The 20,190-nt window shown below is 45.2% G+C and overlaps 1 protein-coding gene across 8 annotated transcripts in view; it reads right to left on the reverse strand.

Annotated features, from left to right (window-relative positions):
• Positions 1–2,885: 2,885 nt before the first annotated feature.
• The window catches only part of SYBU (syntabulin), a 104,106-nt gene continuing 86,801 nt past the window's right edge, over positions 2,886–20,190 (reverse strand). For all 8 annotated transcript variants that reach the window (XM_074352913.1, XM_074352912.1, XM_074352910.1 and 5 more), the window contains 4 exons: positions 14,550–14,652; positions 8,240–8,443; positions 6,683–6,832; positions 2,886–4,718 (listed from right to left, as the gene is read on the reverse strand). In XM_074352913.1, the coding sequence (XP_074209014.1) occupies positions 3,611–4,718; positions 6,683–6,832; positions 8,240–8,443; positions 14,550–14,652 (1,565 nt within the window). In that variant the 3' untranslated portion in view covers positions 2,886–3,610. The remainder of the gene's footprint in view (positions 4,719–6,682; positions 6,833–8,239; positions 8,444–14,549; positions 14,653–20,190) is intronic.

Consider the following 20,190-nt stretch of genomic DNA (forward strand, 5'->3'; position numbering starts at 1 on the left):
CATTAACTTTCTCTGAGTCTTTTGGTTTACGTAAGAAAGATACAGATCACTAAGACAACAAAGCAAGTTGCTGCTTGTGATCAGCTGCCCTTGTGTGATAATCAGCATAAATATTTGTGGTTCATGGAGAATTGTTCACCAGAGTCCATCTTACCATCCATCTTGAACTAATGAAGAACAGTGCTGAGTTTGTGTGGCTACATTCGTTTCTGTAGCAACAAGTGGATGCCAGAAACATGCTTATAATTTTTCCTCAAGTAAAAATGCTGTAATTCAGCAACGACTGAAAATAAACCCAAGGAGGGGCTGTAAGGAAGATGGCAGCATCTAGGTGTTGGTCTGGGCTGGGCTACAGGAAGGGACCTGAGTCAGAGCTTGGCTCGTTATTTTGAGAAGCTTCCGATTATTCACCTCCAGAAATAGCTTCCCTTCCATTTCAGCCGAATCCCTCTGCTGCTGACTGTGTGCTGTGTATGCCTGAGGCACGTGTGCCCGTGGAAGAAACAGCTTATCCCAGACAAACCACCTCTGCATGCGTACATCCCATGCCCTCCATCCTATCCCCATCTTCTCCACGGACTTCCCTCCTTCAATTAATTCTTTCTCTCCTAAGTCATCAGTATCTTTCTCTTCATTGGCTCAGTCACAAAAGCATACAGACACCGTCTGTCTCCTCTCAACTCACATCCCCTTGTAATTACTACCTACTTCCCTTCACAGCAAAACTTAAACATACTTAGCCACACACATTGATTTCTGCTTTCTCTCCTCCATTCACTTTCCAACCCACTCTAGTCTGCCTCCCATCCCCATTTTTGCAAAGAAAATGATCTTGAGTCACTAAGACTTCGTTGTCAAAGCCAGTGGACATGTATCTGCTCTCATGTTTCTCAGCTTTCTGGTAGGATTTCAACACACTTGACGCTGTGCTCTGGACTCTCTCTCCTCTTGGTTTTCAAATACTGCCTCCACCTAGTTTTCCTCCTGCTTTGGGCTGCCTCCCCCAGGTTCTCCATCCTCTACCCCTATCTAGATATGGAAGTGCCCCAGGACTCAGTCCCTTTCCCTGGATAATTTAAATCCATAGCATGATTTTAAATAGTATGTAAATGCTGAAGAACCCCACTTTTATAACCCTAGCCCTGATGACTCCTGTGATTTTCACATTCATATATGCAACTACTCATTTTATGTCCCACATGTTTAATAGACATCTCAAATTTACTTTCCCAAACTTGCTTCTCTTGAACTTTTTCCATTCTCAGGAAGTGGCACCACTGTTGACCCAGAGGCTCAAGTCAAAAACCTGAAACTCAACCTTAATTCTCTCTTCCTTAAACCCTACCTCATTTCCTCCTCACATCCCATCTATCAGCAAATCACATCAGTTCTATCTTCAAGATCTAGCTTTAATTATTCAATTTAATCTCTATATCCCCTTCCATTGCCAAATTGTCATAATCACTCAATTGGGCTGTCACAATGGTCTCTCTGCTGCCACTCCTGCCTCTTCACATTTTGCACAGAGCAGACAGTTTAAAAAAAAGGGGAAGGGGGAGCCAGATTATATCATTGTCCTGTATAAAGTCCATTAATATTTCTAATCGCACTGGGAATAAATTCAAACAAACCCTACCATGGTTTACATGGCCCCACGTGAACTAGCTTCTCGTCCACTTCCCCATCCCCTGCCCCTTGGCTCCAGTTACACTGGCCTCCTGGATGCCCCCATCACAAGTCAAGCCCTTTTCAGCCTCAGGGACTTTGCCTCTGTTCTTGCAACATTTTACCTCCTGTATCTTCACATGAGTGGCTCTTTTTCATCCATTTCTTTAGAAATGTGTTCCTTGCATTCATCCCTATTGCTCACTCTTGGTCATTACACTTTATTTCCTTGGAAGCACTTAATCACTACCCAGAATTAACTTGTTCATTTGCTGGCATGTTCTGTGTCTTTTATAGAATGTAAACTCCCTGAGGGCAGAAACCTTGTCTGTCCTCTATTGATGACAGACCTAGAGAAGTGCCTAGCATGTGAACACCCGGTAAGTATTTATTGAATGAATTCATTCAACAGCTGTTTTTAGAACCCCTACTATGTGCCACCTACTGTTCCAAGTTCTTGACATATATCTGTGAACAAAACAGAACACAGATCCCTGCCCTCGGAGACCTAGTATTTTAGTGGGGGAGATGGGCAATAACCAAGACATTGTACATGAAAACAGAGTATGCTTAAAGGTGATAGGTGCTGTGGGAGAAGAGTTTCTGGGTGAAAACTTAGGATAATCTTGTCTCTTCCCTTTGTGTGGGAAAGTGAAAAAGGTATTTGCTTTGCAGACGCTTGAAATCTCAGCTGCTAGAGATAAACAATGAGATCCTGAGCAATTTACCGCTTTTGAGGCTCAGCTCCCTTATCTCCAAGATAGAGTAATACCCACCTCACAGCATTGGGTTGAGGAATAAATGAAGGAATATAGATTTAATAGTATCTCATTCCTTTACCTGCCCACCCTCGCCCTGTTATTCCAAGGGGACGAGGCATATGGAGCAGCATATTCTCCCTTGCTGAACCCCCAGCGAGCTTTAAAGTAAAACCAACCCAGTTTTCCTGAAAACCCTCAATATATCCTAACTGACTAGATATGTAGACAAACAGGTGTATGGATAATTCCAGAGCAAACAATCAAAGCTACCTGTATTCAGAAACAATGCTTTTTAAAAGACAGAGTAGGCAGTCCTCACAATTCTTTAATAATTATTTCCACCACTTCCTCATTTAAGTTAACTCCATTTTTACAGATCCCACCCACTGATAAAGATGGAAGGATCTGCTATCCATTTAGTCTTTCTCATCACATGTAGAAGCAAAATCACAAAGATAATTATTTCATAGGAGGATAAAACATTTATTTAAATGGAAACACTAATCTTTATTTTCATCATGCTGAAGTGTGGGGTTACAAACAATTTTCAATAAAACACTATATATAATAAGCAAAAAATAAGTTAATACAATGTAAACTTACATACAGTTTCATCAATTAACAGGTTTAAGAACAGACTAGCCATTTAAGACTTTGGAGCTACATTTAGTAAAAAACGCTCAAACCTCATCAACCCCAAGGAAGACACTAAAGAGCTATTCAAGACTTCTTCAAGCCAATTACACAAATACATTATTTTTGGTTACAGTCCCCTGCTATGCACAAGACCATTGGAATGCTGTAACAATTACACATTTTAAAACGGCACAAAGCAAAGCAAGGAGATAACATGCCAGCCTTACAGAAGCTGTCTTGAAAGTGCAAACTTTGCATTTTCTCTTCCTGAACCACTAGGGTAAGCACGGGTACCTCAGACGACGCGGCAGGGTCACGAGCATGCTTTCTATATCACACCGGTGAGACGTTTACTTGAACCAGGTCTCCATGCCTTTGAAGATACCTCTGGTTTTAAACAGGGAACAGGCTTCAACTAAATATAGTGCAAATCAAACACCGAGGAGCCAAAACGACAGAACAGAGACCGCCACAGGTCGACCTGCTGTTTCTCCACCTGGTACAGCGCCACACGGGACAGACTGGCACATGGAAACGACGACTTCTCTTTAGGTCTTGATATGACAGGCGGTGCGGCGGAGCGAATGCAGGGCCACCACGCAGCAGCCCCGGAGCAAGGCTCCAATGTTGTAGACGGGATCTGTCCCTCCCCTCTGAGTACTGAACGCCCACAAAACAGTGGGGACCACGGGGGCCGCCACGGCCAGGAGATCCACCAGGAAGCTGCGGCTCCAGTACTGCCTGCCGACGCCCCCGCGGGCCAGCGGGATGAGGCCGTCCGACCTCCCCTCCGCGGAGCCTGCAAAATCCAGCTCTCTCATGAGGCGGTTTCCACGCGCTTCCGTATCCCCCGTGGCGGAGGGGGTCTCCACGGGAGACAAAAGGATGGCTGAGTTCGGATTCCTTGGAGTCAAATCAACCACGAAGGCGGAGATGGACTCCAGGAAGCTTTCCGTCGAGTCGGCCCCGGACTCATCATCAGGGGATGTGGAGCTGGAGGGGCAGGGGGCCTGGAGCTTGAGCACGTGCTGGATGAGCTCGGAGAAGGCAGGGCTGTAGGGCACCACGTCGGTCTGCACCGCCTGCTCCACCACCGCGCTGCCCTCCCCCTGACCCCCCGCCGCCGGGACGAGCGCCAGGGCCTCTGCCCCGCGGCCCGAACGAAGAAGCTCCAGGTCGCCAGCCTCCGTGGCGGTGGCCGTCACCATGTCATCAAACAAATCTGTGCCGTCGGCCACGCTGCCTCCCACCAGCAGCTCGCTGTCGGCCCCTTCCTCTGTGACCGGCTCTTCCGGAGACCGCCCATCGGCCGTCTTGCCAAAAGGGGTGCTGAGGGCCAAGCCCTTCTCCGGGGAATCGCACGGAAAGTCTAGACACAGTTCGTCCCTCAGAGAGCCACTGTGCGCCATCTCCATGCTCTGAAGGAGCGACTCCAACTTCTTGTTTTGAATGTTTATGTCCACGAAATACTTCTGAATGCCCTTGTCTTTATCGGCCAGGCTGCTCCTCATCGTTTCGATGACCTGTTTGAGCTGTTTAATCTCCTTCCTGGCTTCCTTGAGGGCCAGCTGGGCCTCCACCCGGTGGCACTCTTCTTCTATCCAGTCATCCCTCATCCGGGCCAGCTGGGACTTGAGTTCCATAATCTCACTCTCCCTGCAGCCAGAAGACAAGCACGGCTAAGAACAAGGCCAGCTCTGAACCAGGCAGCCAGCAACTCTGATACCCAGCCAGGAGCCCAGGCGCACCCACGTGAAACACACAAGTGAAATCAGTTTTGAAATTTTTCTTTCATGGGTATTAAGGCCTGAATTGCTCCCTTAATTGTAAAATAGCTAAAACAGTAACAGTAACTAGAATCAGAATTTAAAAGGCTATTTTTTTTCTTTTTGAGTGCCCACCAAGTGTCCGACATTGCACTAAGTACTATTCAAGCATTATTCTCTATTCAGTACAGGCACACCTCGTTTTACTGCTCTTTGCTTCATTGCACTTCACAGATACTGCATTTTTATTATTTTTTTATTTTTTTTACAAATTGGTTTGTGGCAACCTAGCATTGTCAGACACTGTTTAGCATTTTTTAGCAAAAATGTATTTTAAAATTAAGCTTTGGTTTGGCAGCTGGCTCCATAGCTCAGGGGTTAGAGCACTGGTCTTGTAAAATTAAGGTTTGTACATTTTTTTCAGACATAATGCTATTGCACACTTAATAGACTATAGCAGAGTATAAACATAACTTTTATATGCACTGAGAAGTGAAAAAATTCATGTGACTTGCTTTATTGCAGTATTTACTTTACTGAGGGGGTCTGGAGCTGAACTTGGAATATCTCTGAGGTGGTCCTGTACTTAATATTGGAAATTTTATTATTAAAACATGTTAGAGTCTCTTAGCCTGCTTTTACCTCCATAGCCTACCCTTTCTTATGTCCACAAAACAATTTGTGGAAGGGAAGTCCCATCCCTTTTAATTACCTATCAAAGGCAGAAGGCAGACTGATAAGTTTTAACATTGCAAAATAGTTCTGATCATGCTCCACTGATAATTTAAAAAATTTCTTTAAGTCATAAAAGGTACATGTTGCAAGGACTTTGTGAAATGTTGATAATTCTGTCTTCTCTCAGATAATACACTGGATCCAACCTACCCTGAAGGGAACCTATTCTATTTTTCTAGATCCTTTTCAGGACCCTAATTCAAGATATTTGTCAAAAAATTCTTCCTTACATATAATTTCTTCATAGTCAATGTCATGCTGTAAATAAAATATATGCCCTCATAGTCTCAGTGGATACGAAGACCAGATTGTCAGGATCCTGACACAGATAAAGAGATGTGGTGAAGTATTGCGTCCATAGGTTTAGGCTTGAACATTCTCCAGTTTCACTGCCTTCCCATACCTCCCTCTCATGACTTTTCAAACCCTCCCAGTTTCCTCAAATCATAAACCAAAGACCTCCCGAAAGTAGGGTCTGACTCATGTCAGCTTCACCTTGAGTTCCCAGCCACTCCGGTCAGAGCTCTGCTTGTCCATGCCAAAATGACAGGGAAAAACCATCCAGCAAAAAATCTGGCCTGTCCCAAGAATGTCAAAGGTCTTTTCTCTCTGAGATAAGATCTCTTAAGCTTGGCCTGCTTTTGGGTTTTTTTTTTTTTCCCCCTTTAATTAATGTAACACTTGGCCAAGAATAATGAACCTCTTCCTCCAGCACAGAAATAGCTTGTAGGAATTACAATGCCTTGGCCATCTGCTCCCTCACAGAGATAAACAGGGCTTCGTCACACCCACTGTGTGTGACCCACTCTGCTGGAAGGATGGGACTGTTCCTGCAAGGGTTCCTGCCATTTAATAATAGTCACGTACACACCCAGCTCTTCACGTCAAAGCTATACACCCAGAAAAAGCAGAGGGTCCCTTCCAACCCAGGATGGTTCCCTGAACTGCAACAGCCAAATCACGCAGAATTATTAAATGGCTCTGTTGAGAGACTGATTTAAGAAATCTGACAAAAATTAAATGAAGTCATTTTTCTTCTTTTCTAGTTTTCTGTGGCATGGGTGCATGTTTCATTTAATAGGAAAAAGCAAGCACAGCGCGCAAGGAGCGCGGATTCACCTCTCATGAAGTCGGCGCTCAGATTCCTTGAGCTTGGTCTTCAGGTGTCTCACTGTAACCTCTTTCTGCTGCAGAGGAGTCAGGTACTGCTCCGGATTTGGGGGTTTGACGCCATGATTTTCACCACAGGACATGTACCTTCCAGACCGCCTGAAACAATCCAAGTAATGAAATGCTACTTTTTCTATGAAATGAAAAGTCAAGGCACAGCTAACAACTTGAGAAGAAACGGCCGCTGTGTGCTGGGGTCTGAAGCCCCGGTAGCGCGTGACCTCACGTCAGAAGGGGGACTGTGATCTACCTGCCAGTCTGCGGACTGTTCATTTTGAGTAAGCGTGGGGGCAGGCTGTTTGTGAAGGGGGCAGGGACGGTGGAGAGGGAGATTTTCTACGGCTTAGGAATGATCTCATATAAAATAATGCACAATTGTCCACAGGCTGGCCTGTCAGTTCAGTGTAACATGCTGTTATGTTAAAGGACAATGAGTGGGGGCAGGTGGGAGGGCAGGAAGGGAGCGCGATGACCTAGCTTTCCACACAATGTGCCACTTGCCTAAAGATCCCGATTGTTGCTAGCTGAATTCAGATTGTTCTGACATCAGTCCCTGGTGTGAGTGTGCTGATCTGGTGGAAAGTTTCCTTCTGCTGAAGGGAAAAAGGCTAGTCCACTGTCCCCAGATATGTTTTGTATGAGAGGTGTCCGGTATTCTACAAAACTTCCATCGCTGGAATCCTGGCCCCCTCTCAGGCCTCTCCAAGAGCTGGGTATCCCTGCGGTAAGACAGCTGACTCATGAGACAGGGCGCACAGAGAAGGAAGACTGAAGGGGGAGGGCTGACTCGGACCCCCTCCAAGCCACCCTGTCCAGTTCCCAACTCTCCAGCCCTCCTGTCGGGACCCTTTGGGTGTGCAGTTCGTTTTTTTTCTGCAACCTCGTGTGTCCCAGGGACTAATTTACTCCTTGCTTGACCTTCAGATCTCATTTCAATTTCACTTTTTCAGAGATGCCTCCTCTGACACCTCCAGCCCAAGTTGGACCCTGCTCCCACCTTTTACATACACGTTTAACAACAGACACTGGCAGAATAATCCTAGTGTGTTTTTGTCTTTAGGTGGCTAATGTTTTTCTTTTCCTCTGGGGTCTGTCTCCTCTGGGCAGTCAGCACAGGGACCACCTTTGTTGTTTACTGCTCTGTTCCCAGTGCTTGACCCTATACTGGGCATAACGTGGTATTCAACACAGATCTCGTATTGGAATGAATGAATGAACAAGTGAATGATTTCCCTGTTCGGAGGGACGTGCAGAGGGCCCTCCTACTGCCGCTGTGCCATTTTTCCTCCCTAGTCAGTAACTCCTTGGACTGCTGAACCTTATGAGAAACTGTGGCTTGAGTCCCTCCTACAGGAGCCCTTGAAGAATGAGCCGAGTGTGGGAAAGGAAAGAGGCATGCGTGCAACAAGGCAGAGGATCAAGAATCATATAATTTTTTTTTTTAAAGAGACGCTTACCTATTAGGACAAACTAAGAACCATGAATTGGGAGACAGGCAGCACTCACCTCATGACAGGGCTGCAGTCACTTCCCTTGTAGGAGCCAGAGTTGCTGCTACTTGGGGAAGACGGCGCATAACTGGGATGGGTGTTAACGGGACTCAGCTGATTCCTGCAGAGCATGGACAGAAGGTCCTTGTCCCGTGGGGAGGGCGGGCTGTTGCCAGGCTTGAACGATGAAGTCCCATTGCTCCGCCCGTGGGGACCTCGACTGGGAGAAAAGGAGGGAGAATGTTCAAAAGCCGGGGGCTGCAGACACCCAAATGCTAATGCTCTGTTCCTTCTTAAAGCCAGTTTCCACTGAGGAAACCCGATTTACATCGACTTGGAAGGGGCAATTTAATTGTTAGAGCAAACTGGCCGTCATCCCACCCGCCCGACATTCTCTCTCCCTGTGACATCAGCACCGGCCACCTCTCCCTGTGCTGCTCTTTCACAAAGTTTCTGACCATAAAGCTTGTTTTGGATTAAACCCAGTTGCCTGCAAAGCACACAAACCATGTAAAATATTGATTTGGTTTAGGTTCATCTCGGAGGCCGTTTTGAAAATAGGGCTTTTGTTCCAGGATACCTGTTCCTGCTTTCAAATATTCAAGTTTGGTTCATGTTGGGGGAAGAAACGTAGGGTGGTTCATTTGGAGGATGGGGGAGAAGGGGGTTTGACAGTAAAGGAAAAGGAAAAAATAGGGCAGGTAAACATAAGCTGCATAAATACATTGCCTCTAATTTTAATTGCCACCTATTTTTTTGTTTCTTTTCTTTCCATCCCTAGTGACTTAGCAAAATCTTTATCATTTAACTGCTTAAATGTTAGCCCCCTTTTCATTCCCTCTTCTGGTCTTGCCCCTCCATCACGGAGGCTGACTCAGTGGCTGGAGTGGCCTTTCTACAGTGGAATCTGAATATCACTGCCCTCTTCAAAGCCATTCACTGGCTCCCCGCTGCTTCCAGAATAAAGGCCAGACCCTTAAAAAGGCTCACAAGTCTGATCCCACCCCATCCAACCTGCCCCCTGCCCCGCCCCCTCCTCCCCCTGCATTCCAGCATCCAGACAACTGACTTACAGTTTCCTGGTGGTCCGTGCTCTCCATCATCTTTTTATTTTTGAACTTATTATTTTCTCTGCTTAGAATGTTCTTCTGCTCCCTAGCCTACGCCTCTGGATACCTCCTCCCCGGGGATTGATGAGACCCTACTTCCAAGCAGCTTTCTCCAGAGTCTTCCTTCCCGAGGCCAGTGGGTGCGGTTCCTCGGTCCTCCCAAACACCCTGTGCAGACCTCCCCCATGCGTCCTCACACTGCCTCACCCCTGCATGCCTGGCCGTCTTTCCTGCTAGACTAGGGCATCCTGAGGGCAGAAACACAGCCTGTGCTTTTATATCCCACTCCCTTCGGGCACATGCTGGGGACGCCCTAAGCCACTGCTAAGTGAATAAACTGGGTTGAAGTCCTGGCACTGCCACTTACTAGGAGCTTAGGCAAGTAAGCCACTTAATATATGGGGATATATGATAACTTTTCCTGCCTTCCTTACAGAGTTGATGTGAAAATAAATAAGAATGCAGGTTGAGTATATATATTAAGGGCAATTCAACTGCAGGATAAACTTGTTGGAACTTCCCTGTTCATCTAGTTCCATTGATCTGACACCCCGAGTATGAGGAAGCATCATGAGAATGTTGAAATTACTTTATACAGAATAGCATGTCTATGTCAGGAACATATCTTGAGGTATACAAGAAAACAAGAGAGACAAGGAACCTTTCATGTAGCAGTGCTGCTTGTGGCAAGCCCCTCTTTGCAGTCGATTAGAGCTGTATCCAATGGACACATCTCACTGGCAAATGGCAGTGGACGTGAATATGGGTGTGCGTGTGGGGACACCTGGCCCCCAAACCACGATTACTTAAAATTGAATACAACCCAGTAAATCACATATAAAGGAAACATCCCAAACTCTAAAGTGAAAAAGTTCTTTCCTTTTGAAATCATCCAAATGGACTCTGCCTCCTTCTTGTGAGAAGGGGACACTTTATATGGAACAGATGGGCTGATGGCTTTGTGACAAACCAACTTCAGCAGCTCATTGGTTGGGGCAAGGTGAGGGTGCTTCATGATCCGCAGAAAAGAACATGTACTCTGGCTTTGATTTGCTTCCCTCTGCTTCCCTTCTTGTCTGGCACCAGCTGGCCCGATTGTTTCCTAACGTGGCCACGAGAAATATGGAGGGTTAACTGTTACACGTTAAGAGACCAAGTAAAGAGCTCTCCCTGACTGTGACCTAGGGAATTCTATTCTAAGTTAACCTTTGCCAGGGACCCTCTGTGACTGCAGGCCCTTTGCAGGTGCTTTATGAACACGGTTTCACTTAATTTTGACCATCACAGCAATAAGGCTTATACAGTGATCGCTTCTCTTTTACATTACATGTAGTACGTGATGTATTCAGGTATGTGAAACACCTGAGGCTCAGGGAAAACAAAAAAAACTGGTCCAAGAACTCACAGCTCAACTGCAACTGGGATTTAAATTCAGGTCTCCTAACTCTAAAGAAATATCTCCTGATTTACACACATGGAATTTATTGTTTGGGGCTTGTAAATAGGTATATTAGTTACTGGCAAGGGAAGTGTTATCACCTGAAGAATTCAGCACCAACTTCTCTAGAGCAGTGTGTGCGCTAAGATGCGTGATTAGTGACATACAAATTAAATGAGAGGAAGATTTTGTAAGAACTCATCTGTTATACAGAATAAAGCAAGAAAGTCTTCCAACTCTCAAACGTTACTAAAGTACAATCAAGTCTTGAAATACATTTCAGGAAATGAGTTACTAGGCTGTCTGCAATGGTTAACTTTAAAAGAAAGAAACTACATACTTGAAAATATCAGTTCTGTTCCTTACATTTAGTTTAGTTCAAATGCTACTGTGTCTGGGTACAAACTCATTGTGGATGATGATAAAAAACATTGTCCATGGAGAAGACAGGATTCCGCCTTTGCTAAGGTCGTGCACAGGCAAATCTGAAGCTACCTGCCTAGCGCTCCCCTAATCCCTCGGTCTGGTGGCCAAGAAGAATGCAATCCACAAAGAGGAGATAGAATTCTGTTACCCTGCCCTCTTCCTGCAAACCTGAACACAGTAACTGGAAAGTGAGAGAGCAGTGAAGAAGGGATCCTGGCAGGGCATCCAGGTGAATCTCAATTCCCTGGCCACTGCCCTTCCCTTCAGGTAACACCCTCACCCTCACCACCACCACCACCACCACCGCCACCACCGTCATCATCATCATCATCATCATCATCAGTGTTATGGGCTGAATGGTACCCTCCCCTAATTCACAGGTTGAAGCCCTAACCTAAGAATGTGACTGTATTTGGAAACTGAGCTTTAAAAAAGGTATTTATGTCAAAATGAGGCCCCCAGGGTGGGCCCTAATCCAATTTGACTAGTGTCTGTATAGGAAGAGGGAGTTTGGACACAGACAGGCACAGAGAAAAGACTATGTGAAGAAACAGGTAGAGGACAGCCACCTACAAGCCAAGGAGACAGGCCTCCGCAGAAGCCAATCCTGCTGACGCCTTGATCTTGGACTTCTAGCCTCCAGAATTGCGAGGAAATAAATTTCTGTTGTGTAAGTCCCCAGGCTATGGGGTTTTGTTATAACAGCCTGAGCAAACTAATATGACCACGCCCACCCCCGGCAGCAATGGCAGCAGCATCACGCCCATTGGTATCTTATCACTTCTCTTATCTCTGACTAGAACAGTCATTCGATGACCCCTTTAATGAGTCCTGGGCGTTGCGTGACGCACTTGTATCTATCAGTTCATTTAACTCAGTGAGGTAGATGTCATTATTATCCCATCTTCCAGAACAGGAAACTGAGGCTCAGGGCTCTGAGTTTTGCACCTAATAAATGCTGGATGCTGAACTCAAGTCCAGATCTGACTCCAAATCTCAAGACTTACTCGTCTTTTCATTTCTATCTGCCTCTAATCAGATTCTCTTAAGAAAGAAAATTCCTCAGAAGTATCAGCCGAGTTGGCCTTCTATAAGAAGAGATCATTTGTAATCTTTTAAGTCTTGTTTTTAAAATCACCTGTCAACAACATTCTCTCCAACTCCACCTGGCCTTCATCTCTCCTGCCCCCTCACCAAATGTTCCCGCTAGCCTTCCTCCAAGGAGCTAATTCTCTACAGAGAAAATTTATTTATCACAGGAGGAGCAAGCCAATGAAAAGGATCATAAGCCATTTTAGTCTGGCATGGATGCCTGGGCATGTAGAGGAGCTGTCCTCAATGCATGGTCCCACAGGGAACAAAGATTACATGAAATGCTGGAGATATTCCACCCCAGAAATCCATTGATGGAGCTCTGTGCCTGGCTCAGATAAAAAAACAGGATAATGGATAGAAAGATTTGCCAATTTCAATTTCCTGTCTAGTAAGCATATGTCTGATTTGCACATAATTATATTTAGCTATTTTATGTTTAACACATCAATTTTTAATCACTGAAGAGAAATTCATGGATTCCAGACTAGAATATTTTCTCTAAGTCACTCAGTATAACTGACATTCCCTTGGAATTTAGCCACAAACACAAACTCCTTTGAAATGCTTAATAAAATTAGCTTCCTCTTCAGGCCATTTCTTTTTCCTTCTGCCTCTCTGTTCATTGATTCCTTGTACCATGGGCACGTGAATGGGTGAGATAAATTGTTTATTCTCAAAGCAAGGCACAGCTGATTTATACAGAGAATGTTTATAGTCACATCCTGTGAACCTGGAGGCACTTTATTTCCAAAATAGATGGTATTTGGGGACAGAACAATTGTGCTTCTTCACTGTGCACTTCACTCTTTAGTCACAGGTTTGTCTGGCTTCAGCTTTGAACAATGCAAAGGCTGCACTGGGGATCTCAGGTCCCTTCATAAATAACAGCGAGAACTTCTGCTCACTCAAGAGAAATGGGAAATATTTGCTTGCTGAGTCTTGGAAATGTAAGCTTTTAGAATCTAAATAGTTTTTCTCCAGCAAGGGACTTTAAAAATCACGTGGTCCAAGCTCCCTTTTACTCATTTGGACACTGTGGGCCAGGATAGTCAAGTGACAAATTACCCTGTATCATGTGGTTTACTCCATGGCTTTGTTCAGGTCCCTGCTCCAGGCTCACCTCATCAGAGTCTCCCTGAAACGGCCTGTCTAAAATACACCACACATCCCATTACTCACTGTATGCTTTCCCTGCATGTTTTCAAAAAATAATTACAGTATTTATGTATTTGTTATCTTTCTTTCCCTACCAGAATGAATAGTTTTCATGAAGTTCTGTTTACCGCCCTCTCTCCAGAACCTGCCTCGTAGTAGATGCTTAATAAATACTTATTGAATAAATAAATAAAGCCACTGACAGCAGCAGAGAATCCCGGGGCTTACAACCCGTCTCATCAAGTGTGAATGGCGCTCCCATTCACCTCACAGTCCTTCTCTCCCGTAATCCGAAGAGCATCAGTGGCGAACATCCGCTGATGTTTACTTTGCTTCAAGCAATGCCCTGGCACTGTACCTGTTTTCACTAATTGAACCCTAACAATAAACCCTACGAGGTGGGTATGACTACAGCCCTATTTTACAGATGAGGAAACTGAGGCAGAGAGAAGTTAAGCAACTTGCTCAGGGCCACACAGCCTGCAGGTGCTGAAGCTGGCATTCAAGTCAAGGTAGCCGGGCTCCAGATCCCACACACACACACACTTAGCTCTTCCCTTCTACTGCTTGCGGGGGCCGGGGGGCACCCATGCCTATGAACTTGATGCTTTCTTCACCCCTTCCTCAAGTGAATGGTGGGAGTTGCCAGAGGGTCTCTATGCTTCTTTCACAAGGATAAAAAAGGAAGCTCAGTTTGAGAAAAGCAAGGGTGAAGAAGAGGCTTCACAGCTGAGAGAGGACAGATTCATGAAGCGGAGGCAGGTGGAAGTGAGAGACGACCAGCTGGATACCCAGGTGAGCACACAGCTGGTGAAGGGAGGGGGGCAGGAGAGGAGGAGCAGGGCCCCAGAGCCCACGCTGGAGAAGAGGGAGCCATGAGAGACAAACGCAGGCCACCCACCTGAGCACAGGGGTAAGGCAGGGAAGAGTGCCCACTGCAAATCCCTGGAGAAAACCAGCAGACAAAACCCATTCACTGAATAATCATAATAACCCACAGGAATGGACAGTAGTCCAGGTGGCTCCAGAGAAACAAAGTGCAGGCAAGTCGCTGGGCAACGCGTCTTAACAAGGACAGAGTGGGAGGCGGGAGGCAGGCCTACTTGCGTGAGAAAGAGGACCGCTTGCTTCCCGCAGCAGACATGTGGACCTCAGGGGCCGAGATGCTGCCGGTGCTGCTCGAGGAGCTGAAATCGGCTTCACTACCTGAAAAACAACAGGGGAGAGAGAAGCGTGAAGGAAAGGAAACCCGAGAACACACTGGCCCGTCCCCTGCCCTCCAAGCTCCCTGCCTTCACACACAAACTCAGCAAGTGGCCAGGTGCCAGCGCTCCCGGGTTCTGGGATCTTCCTCAAAGCAGAGAGGAGGTGCGGGCACGAGGACATCACTTCATAAACACAGCTCAGAAGTGCAGGGCGGCAGGTCTTATAGACACCGGGTTCCTGCAGACCATCGGCGCTGACCCGGGGACAATGCCCACCCCTCCCAGAACATCAACGCGCCCGCCCGAACGTTCAGCAGAATGAAAAGCATGCTTGTCAGCCCCAGAGCAGTTTTTCCAAGAAGAGTTTATCTTTGGGCTTTGTAGTCGGCTAGCCATACTTGAATTTGGCACGTTAGGGTCTGGAGATAATCAACCAGCTAGAAGCAGTGGGGGGAAAGCCTGGGCTCCAGATAACGGCTCCAACTGGCATGATCCGATGGTTGCCTTCTCTGACTGCAGCTGCGGTTTCTCTGAAGAACAGAACCTTAACCAAGAGCAGGAACTGAACATCTCCAAAGAGAGTGAGGAAAAAGTTCAGTGACAGTGATGGAAACTATGAATGACACTGAAATTTGAAATTGCAGTTTTGGGGGTGGGTGGAGGGGTTGTTTATTAGTTTACAAAAATCACATTATATTTTGAGCACAGACTAGAGTTCATTGTATAATTAGAAACATGCTGTGTGGTATAATAATTAACATACATTTATTTTTAACAAAAAAAAAAATACAAGTCCTGAAATAGGATTAATGAAAACATTCCATGGATTGCCTGGGGAAGAGCAGGGGAGTGGAAGAGGTAACAGAACAATGGGAAGAAAAGAGGATTTTTTAAAAAGTGAAATTCCATAAGCTTTTGGAAGATCAATGTAGGTAATTTTACTTGGCCTTGTTTCTCCACTCCTACAACACAATTTGTGACTCTCCTGGTCTAAAACACAGAGCCGGATCACATTTCTGAGTTGAGGAAAATATGACTAATCTAAATCCCCTGATTTTCTAACAAGCAGTGAACAGTAACTATCATCACAATAATAACTATTTACTGAGTGCCTGCTAGGTTTCAAGCCCTGTTCACGACTGTTTCTATTCTCGGTATCTGTTCAGCCTGACAGCTTTGTAAGGCAGATATTAATCTCACCATTCTACTACTGAGGAAACCAAAGCTGATTTATTTGCCCAAGGTTTGTGGGTGATGAGTCCTGTCCAGGACCAAATCCGCATGCTCCTGCACGTCCTCAGGAAGGCCATGGGAAGAAGTGCGGGCAGCAATAAACTACTGCCTCCCTCACAGCCAAGACGAGCCACGGGGACAAGATGCGGCCAGACTGGCCCACCGGGGAATGGATGCTCTCACTGACCGGTTGTATTAGTTTTGCTGGAAAGGAAGGGAAGCAACAGCAAGGCAGAGAGAAAAATCCCTTCCCCGGCTTCCAGGACCTGTCACGAAAGTCAGCCGCCCTCTTCTGTGAAAGAGATCAAGAAGGACCCCTTAGAGCAGATGACAGCCATGAATCCCAAGTCCCGGCAGAATTCTGGGAGGATGAAGGTAGCAATTTAACAGGACCTGGACTGGCTGTTCCTTCTGGATTTCAGAGACTATCTACTGATGTAACAAACTCCTAGAAGCTCCCTGAACTTAATCAGTTGTCCCTGAGTAATGCATTGGCTAAACTGTGGTACTTAACTGTCTCCAGGATTCACGATTGGTAGTGCTCTGCAGGAAGCACTAGTCCGGACAGCCCAGTGCAACCAACCTTGTCTGCTAGTAAATTAGCAGGTTGGTTATAAAATAATAAAGGTGGACAATTTTCAAAAATGGATCCTGTTGTTACAGCCACTAGGTGTAAGATACTATTTTCTGATGTAAAATTATTACTCTGAAACACCCAATTTCCATTTTTTAAAAGGTATGCAAAAACCCCATCAATTATAATTTAACTACCTGCGTGAAAACGGAAATTCTAGAACAGACACAGACAATTGCCGAAAATCCAGTTAATCCTCATGGTTGCCTCTGATCTGCGGTAATTATGTACTCTGAAGGGACAACTTTGTTCTACACTTTATTGCTCCTGGAACTCAATATATTGACCTTTGCAGGGCCGAAGGTCACTTGGTTCCTGTACTTCCCTAACTTCTCTTGTGCACATCTGACAGAGACTGAGAAGACTCGTGCAGGGTACCCTGCAGCTGCATTCAGGACGATCTGAGTAATACGATAGTGAAAAACGTATATACTCCTTATTTCCGTTTATGGTTTGAAAAAAATACAAACTTTCCAGCTTGGTTACTGCAATGTAAAGTCAATGCACTCTTTTTAAGGGATACACAGAAAAGTCAGTTTCACTGTATCATCTGATATGCTCCCCCGGTTTACTAAGAGGAAGCCTGCAGACCTGAAAAAGCCCCGTTTTATCTGTGAGCTGGCGACAAAGATACAAGGAAGGAGAGGCACTCCTTACGCAGGTCCTTTGAACAGTGTATGCAGCTAGGTTACTATTGTGGGTGCTGTGGTTCACTGCTCTTCTGGGTTATTGAAATCATACAAAGACCGTATCTGACCTAAAAACAAAGGCCCCGAGTCAGACAGCCCAGGTTCAAATCCCACCTCTACTGCTTACTAGATGGAAAATGCACGACATGTTACTTGTCACTTCACCTCTCCGAACCTCGGTTTCTTAATCTGGGAAATGGAGATGAGGCTCAGAGCGCCTCCTAGGGTTACCGTCAGCGGTGAATATCTATCGTCTTAGAAAAACACCCGATCCGTTGTAAGCTCTCAACAAATGTTAGCTCTTACTATTATTCTGCAGGGGTTAAAAAGACAACTGTTATTATACTGTACATTTCCTTTGTGGAAGCTTTAGAATATCGCAATGATCCAGAGGGAAAAAATACAGTCTACAAGCCCATCACCAAAAAATAACTTTTTGGAATATAACTGTTCAGCATTCATAATTAATACATTATTATGGATTGTTTTTCTTTTAATAGGTGAATATCTTTAAAGTATGGCACATTTTATTTTATTAGGTTTTGAATATGTAGGCTATGTCCAATTTTTCTATTATCAGTAACAAACACTATGTGCCAGAAACTATCCCGAGAATCTTTTACATAGTAACTCATTTATTTCTCAGGACAGTATGGACCCTATGAGGTGGGGATAGTCATCAGTCCCTTTTACAGATCAGGAAGAGAATCTGAGTGACACGCACAAGGTGACATAACTAATAAGAAGTGGAGCCAAGAGCGGACCCAGGCCATCTGACCCCGGGGTCCATGTTCTTAAGCATAGGCCTAATGTTCCACAGATATGCGTGGGCATACAAATGTATTTCCCTGTCTGCTTATTTCCTTAGAATAAATTCCTAAAAGCAGAATACTTCAGTCAAAAAATATACTCATTTTAAGACTTTTAATATATATTCCACAGGGATTTTTTGGATAGCATTAGCCTAAAGCAGTTTTTCTGGTCAAGAATGTGTTTGCCCCCATCTGCCCCCACGTGCAGACCTGAGTGGTAAATCTCTGAGGTCACAGGGAACACTTTGACAAAGCCCGGGGAACAGTATTTGGCCACTGAAGGGCTGTGCTTGAAAAGCTGAAGGAAATTTAAAGATGTGCACATCCAAGTTATCCTCGTCGATACTGTCTTCCGTCGGCTGCTGGGCTTGGCGGAGCAGGATGCCAGGAATGAACAGGGAGGATGAGCCTCATGACCCTTGCGGTACCGTGCGAGGCCAGTGTCTGGGCGATGGCTCATCCTGCAGCAGGAGGCATTTCCAAGTGGCCGGGCTGGCTGGCCTCCAGCAGTGCTGGTGGGCACTGGTGGGTTTTTGTTTGCTCGCACTGCAGCAGTCTCTTGAGAGGCCTTACTTTTATTCATGACCTTAGGGTAATGAGCATTCTGTGCATGTGATGGCAAGGCCCGGATCAGAGACAGAAGGGAAATGGAAACAAAAAGACTATGTGCCAAAACTGATAACTAGATGTATTTTTTAAAAAACACTGCCTGCGATCCAGTCTCCTAGGGCATCATTATTTTTGCCCACGTTCAGGAGACTGTGGAGTCCTCATACACCAGAACGTCACAGGCCTCAGAACAGAGCAAACCTGACATTTGCTAAGCTGTAGAAAGCCATTCTAAACTACTGATTGGAGCAACCCCAAACCTTCCTTTGTCCTCTGTCTCCACAAAGCTATCAAATTAATCCAGGCTAGCCACCGATATCCCCACCTCAAACAGAAGTGGCAAATTAAAAAAGAAAACAAAACCAAAAACAGCCCCCCATCTCCTGTCCCCACACAGATCCACAGAGCTTTGATGTAGAGGTCTCTAGAGAGGAGAGAGGAGCCGTGCTCACTGAAGCCCCGCAGCGCTATGACGGAGCAGCTGGGCTGGGCACTCGGGCAACCACAGAAGACTCCGCTCAAGGAGCTGCCCCGCAGCTCACCCAGCAGCGCTGGCCCCTAGCTGCAGAGCTTTGGGGGTCTTGCCAAGGAACCCAAGAAATGCTTCACAGCCTAAACAGGGCTCTTGTTTTAGCTTTTGCAAACTATTTTGCAAACTGAATCCCCATAGGTGTTTATCTCAGAAAGGGAATAAGAGAATACTGGATCAAAAGATTGATAAACTGATTGAAATATATATATATACACACACTATATACATTTTATATATATGTTTTCTTGCATGTCAGAATACATCTTCCTGAAAAATTGTAAATACCATTTCACTTTTATCATAATTTCAGGAAGGGTTTATATTCAAGCTGACTGATATTCATGTGGAGCTGCCATACACTTAAAAGCAAATATATAAACATGTAAAAACAAAAGTTCAAATTTAAAGTATGTAGAAGTGAATAATTTTGTATTGATAAATCTAACTTAAAAAAACAACAACTTATGGGAAAATAGCAGTCTATGTCAAAGAATAAACTGAAAGCAAATATTTACAACATATTTATAGACAAAGGGTTAATTTCCTTAATTTACCAAAAGATCAAACAAATTAGAAAAAAGAAAACAAACAGAAAAATGGGCAAAGGACATGAACAGACAGATGGCAGACAAAGAAAGAAAAACAAATGACTAATAGACCTGAAAAGCCATACAATCTCACTTATAACATAAAAAATGTAAATGAAAACATGGAGTTTTTTTCCACTGGATTGGCAAAAAATTTTTTAAAAATTCGAAGTTTGATCACACTGGTTCTGTTAAGGTTTTGGAACAAAATACCGAGAGGAGGTAGCAAGAGCGTGAGTTGGTGCAACATGCGTGAAAAAGAAACCTGTACTGCTAGGAATTGACCCTGCACGTAAGCATCCAAAAGACAAGCCAATTGTCCATCAACAGCAACTGGGCAAGCCCGGTGGAACAGCAGCCTAGGAGGATACTCTGCAGTCATGAAAAGGAGGGGCATGCACCTGTGTGTGCTGAAGTGAACACACCTGGAAGATCTGTTATTA

The sequence above is a fragment of the Camelus bactrianus genome, chromosome 25 (genome assembly GCF_048773025.1).
Source record: "Camelus bactrianus isolate YW-2024 breed Bactrian camel chromosome 25, ASM4877302v1, whole genome shotgun sequence".
Lineage (NCBI taxonomy): Eukaryota > Metazoa > Chordata > Mammalia > Artiodactyla > Camelidae > Camelus > Camelus bactrianus.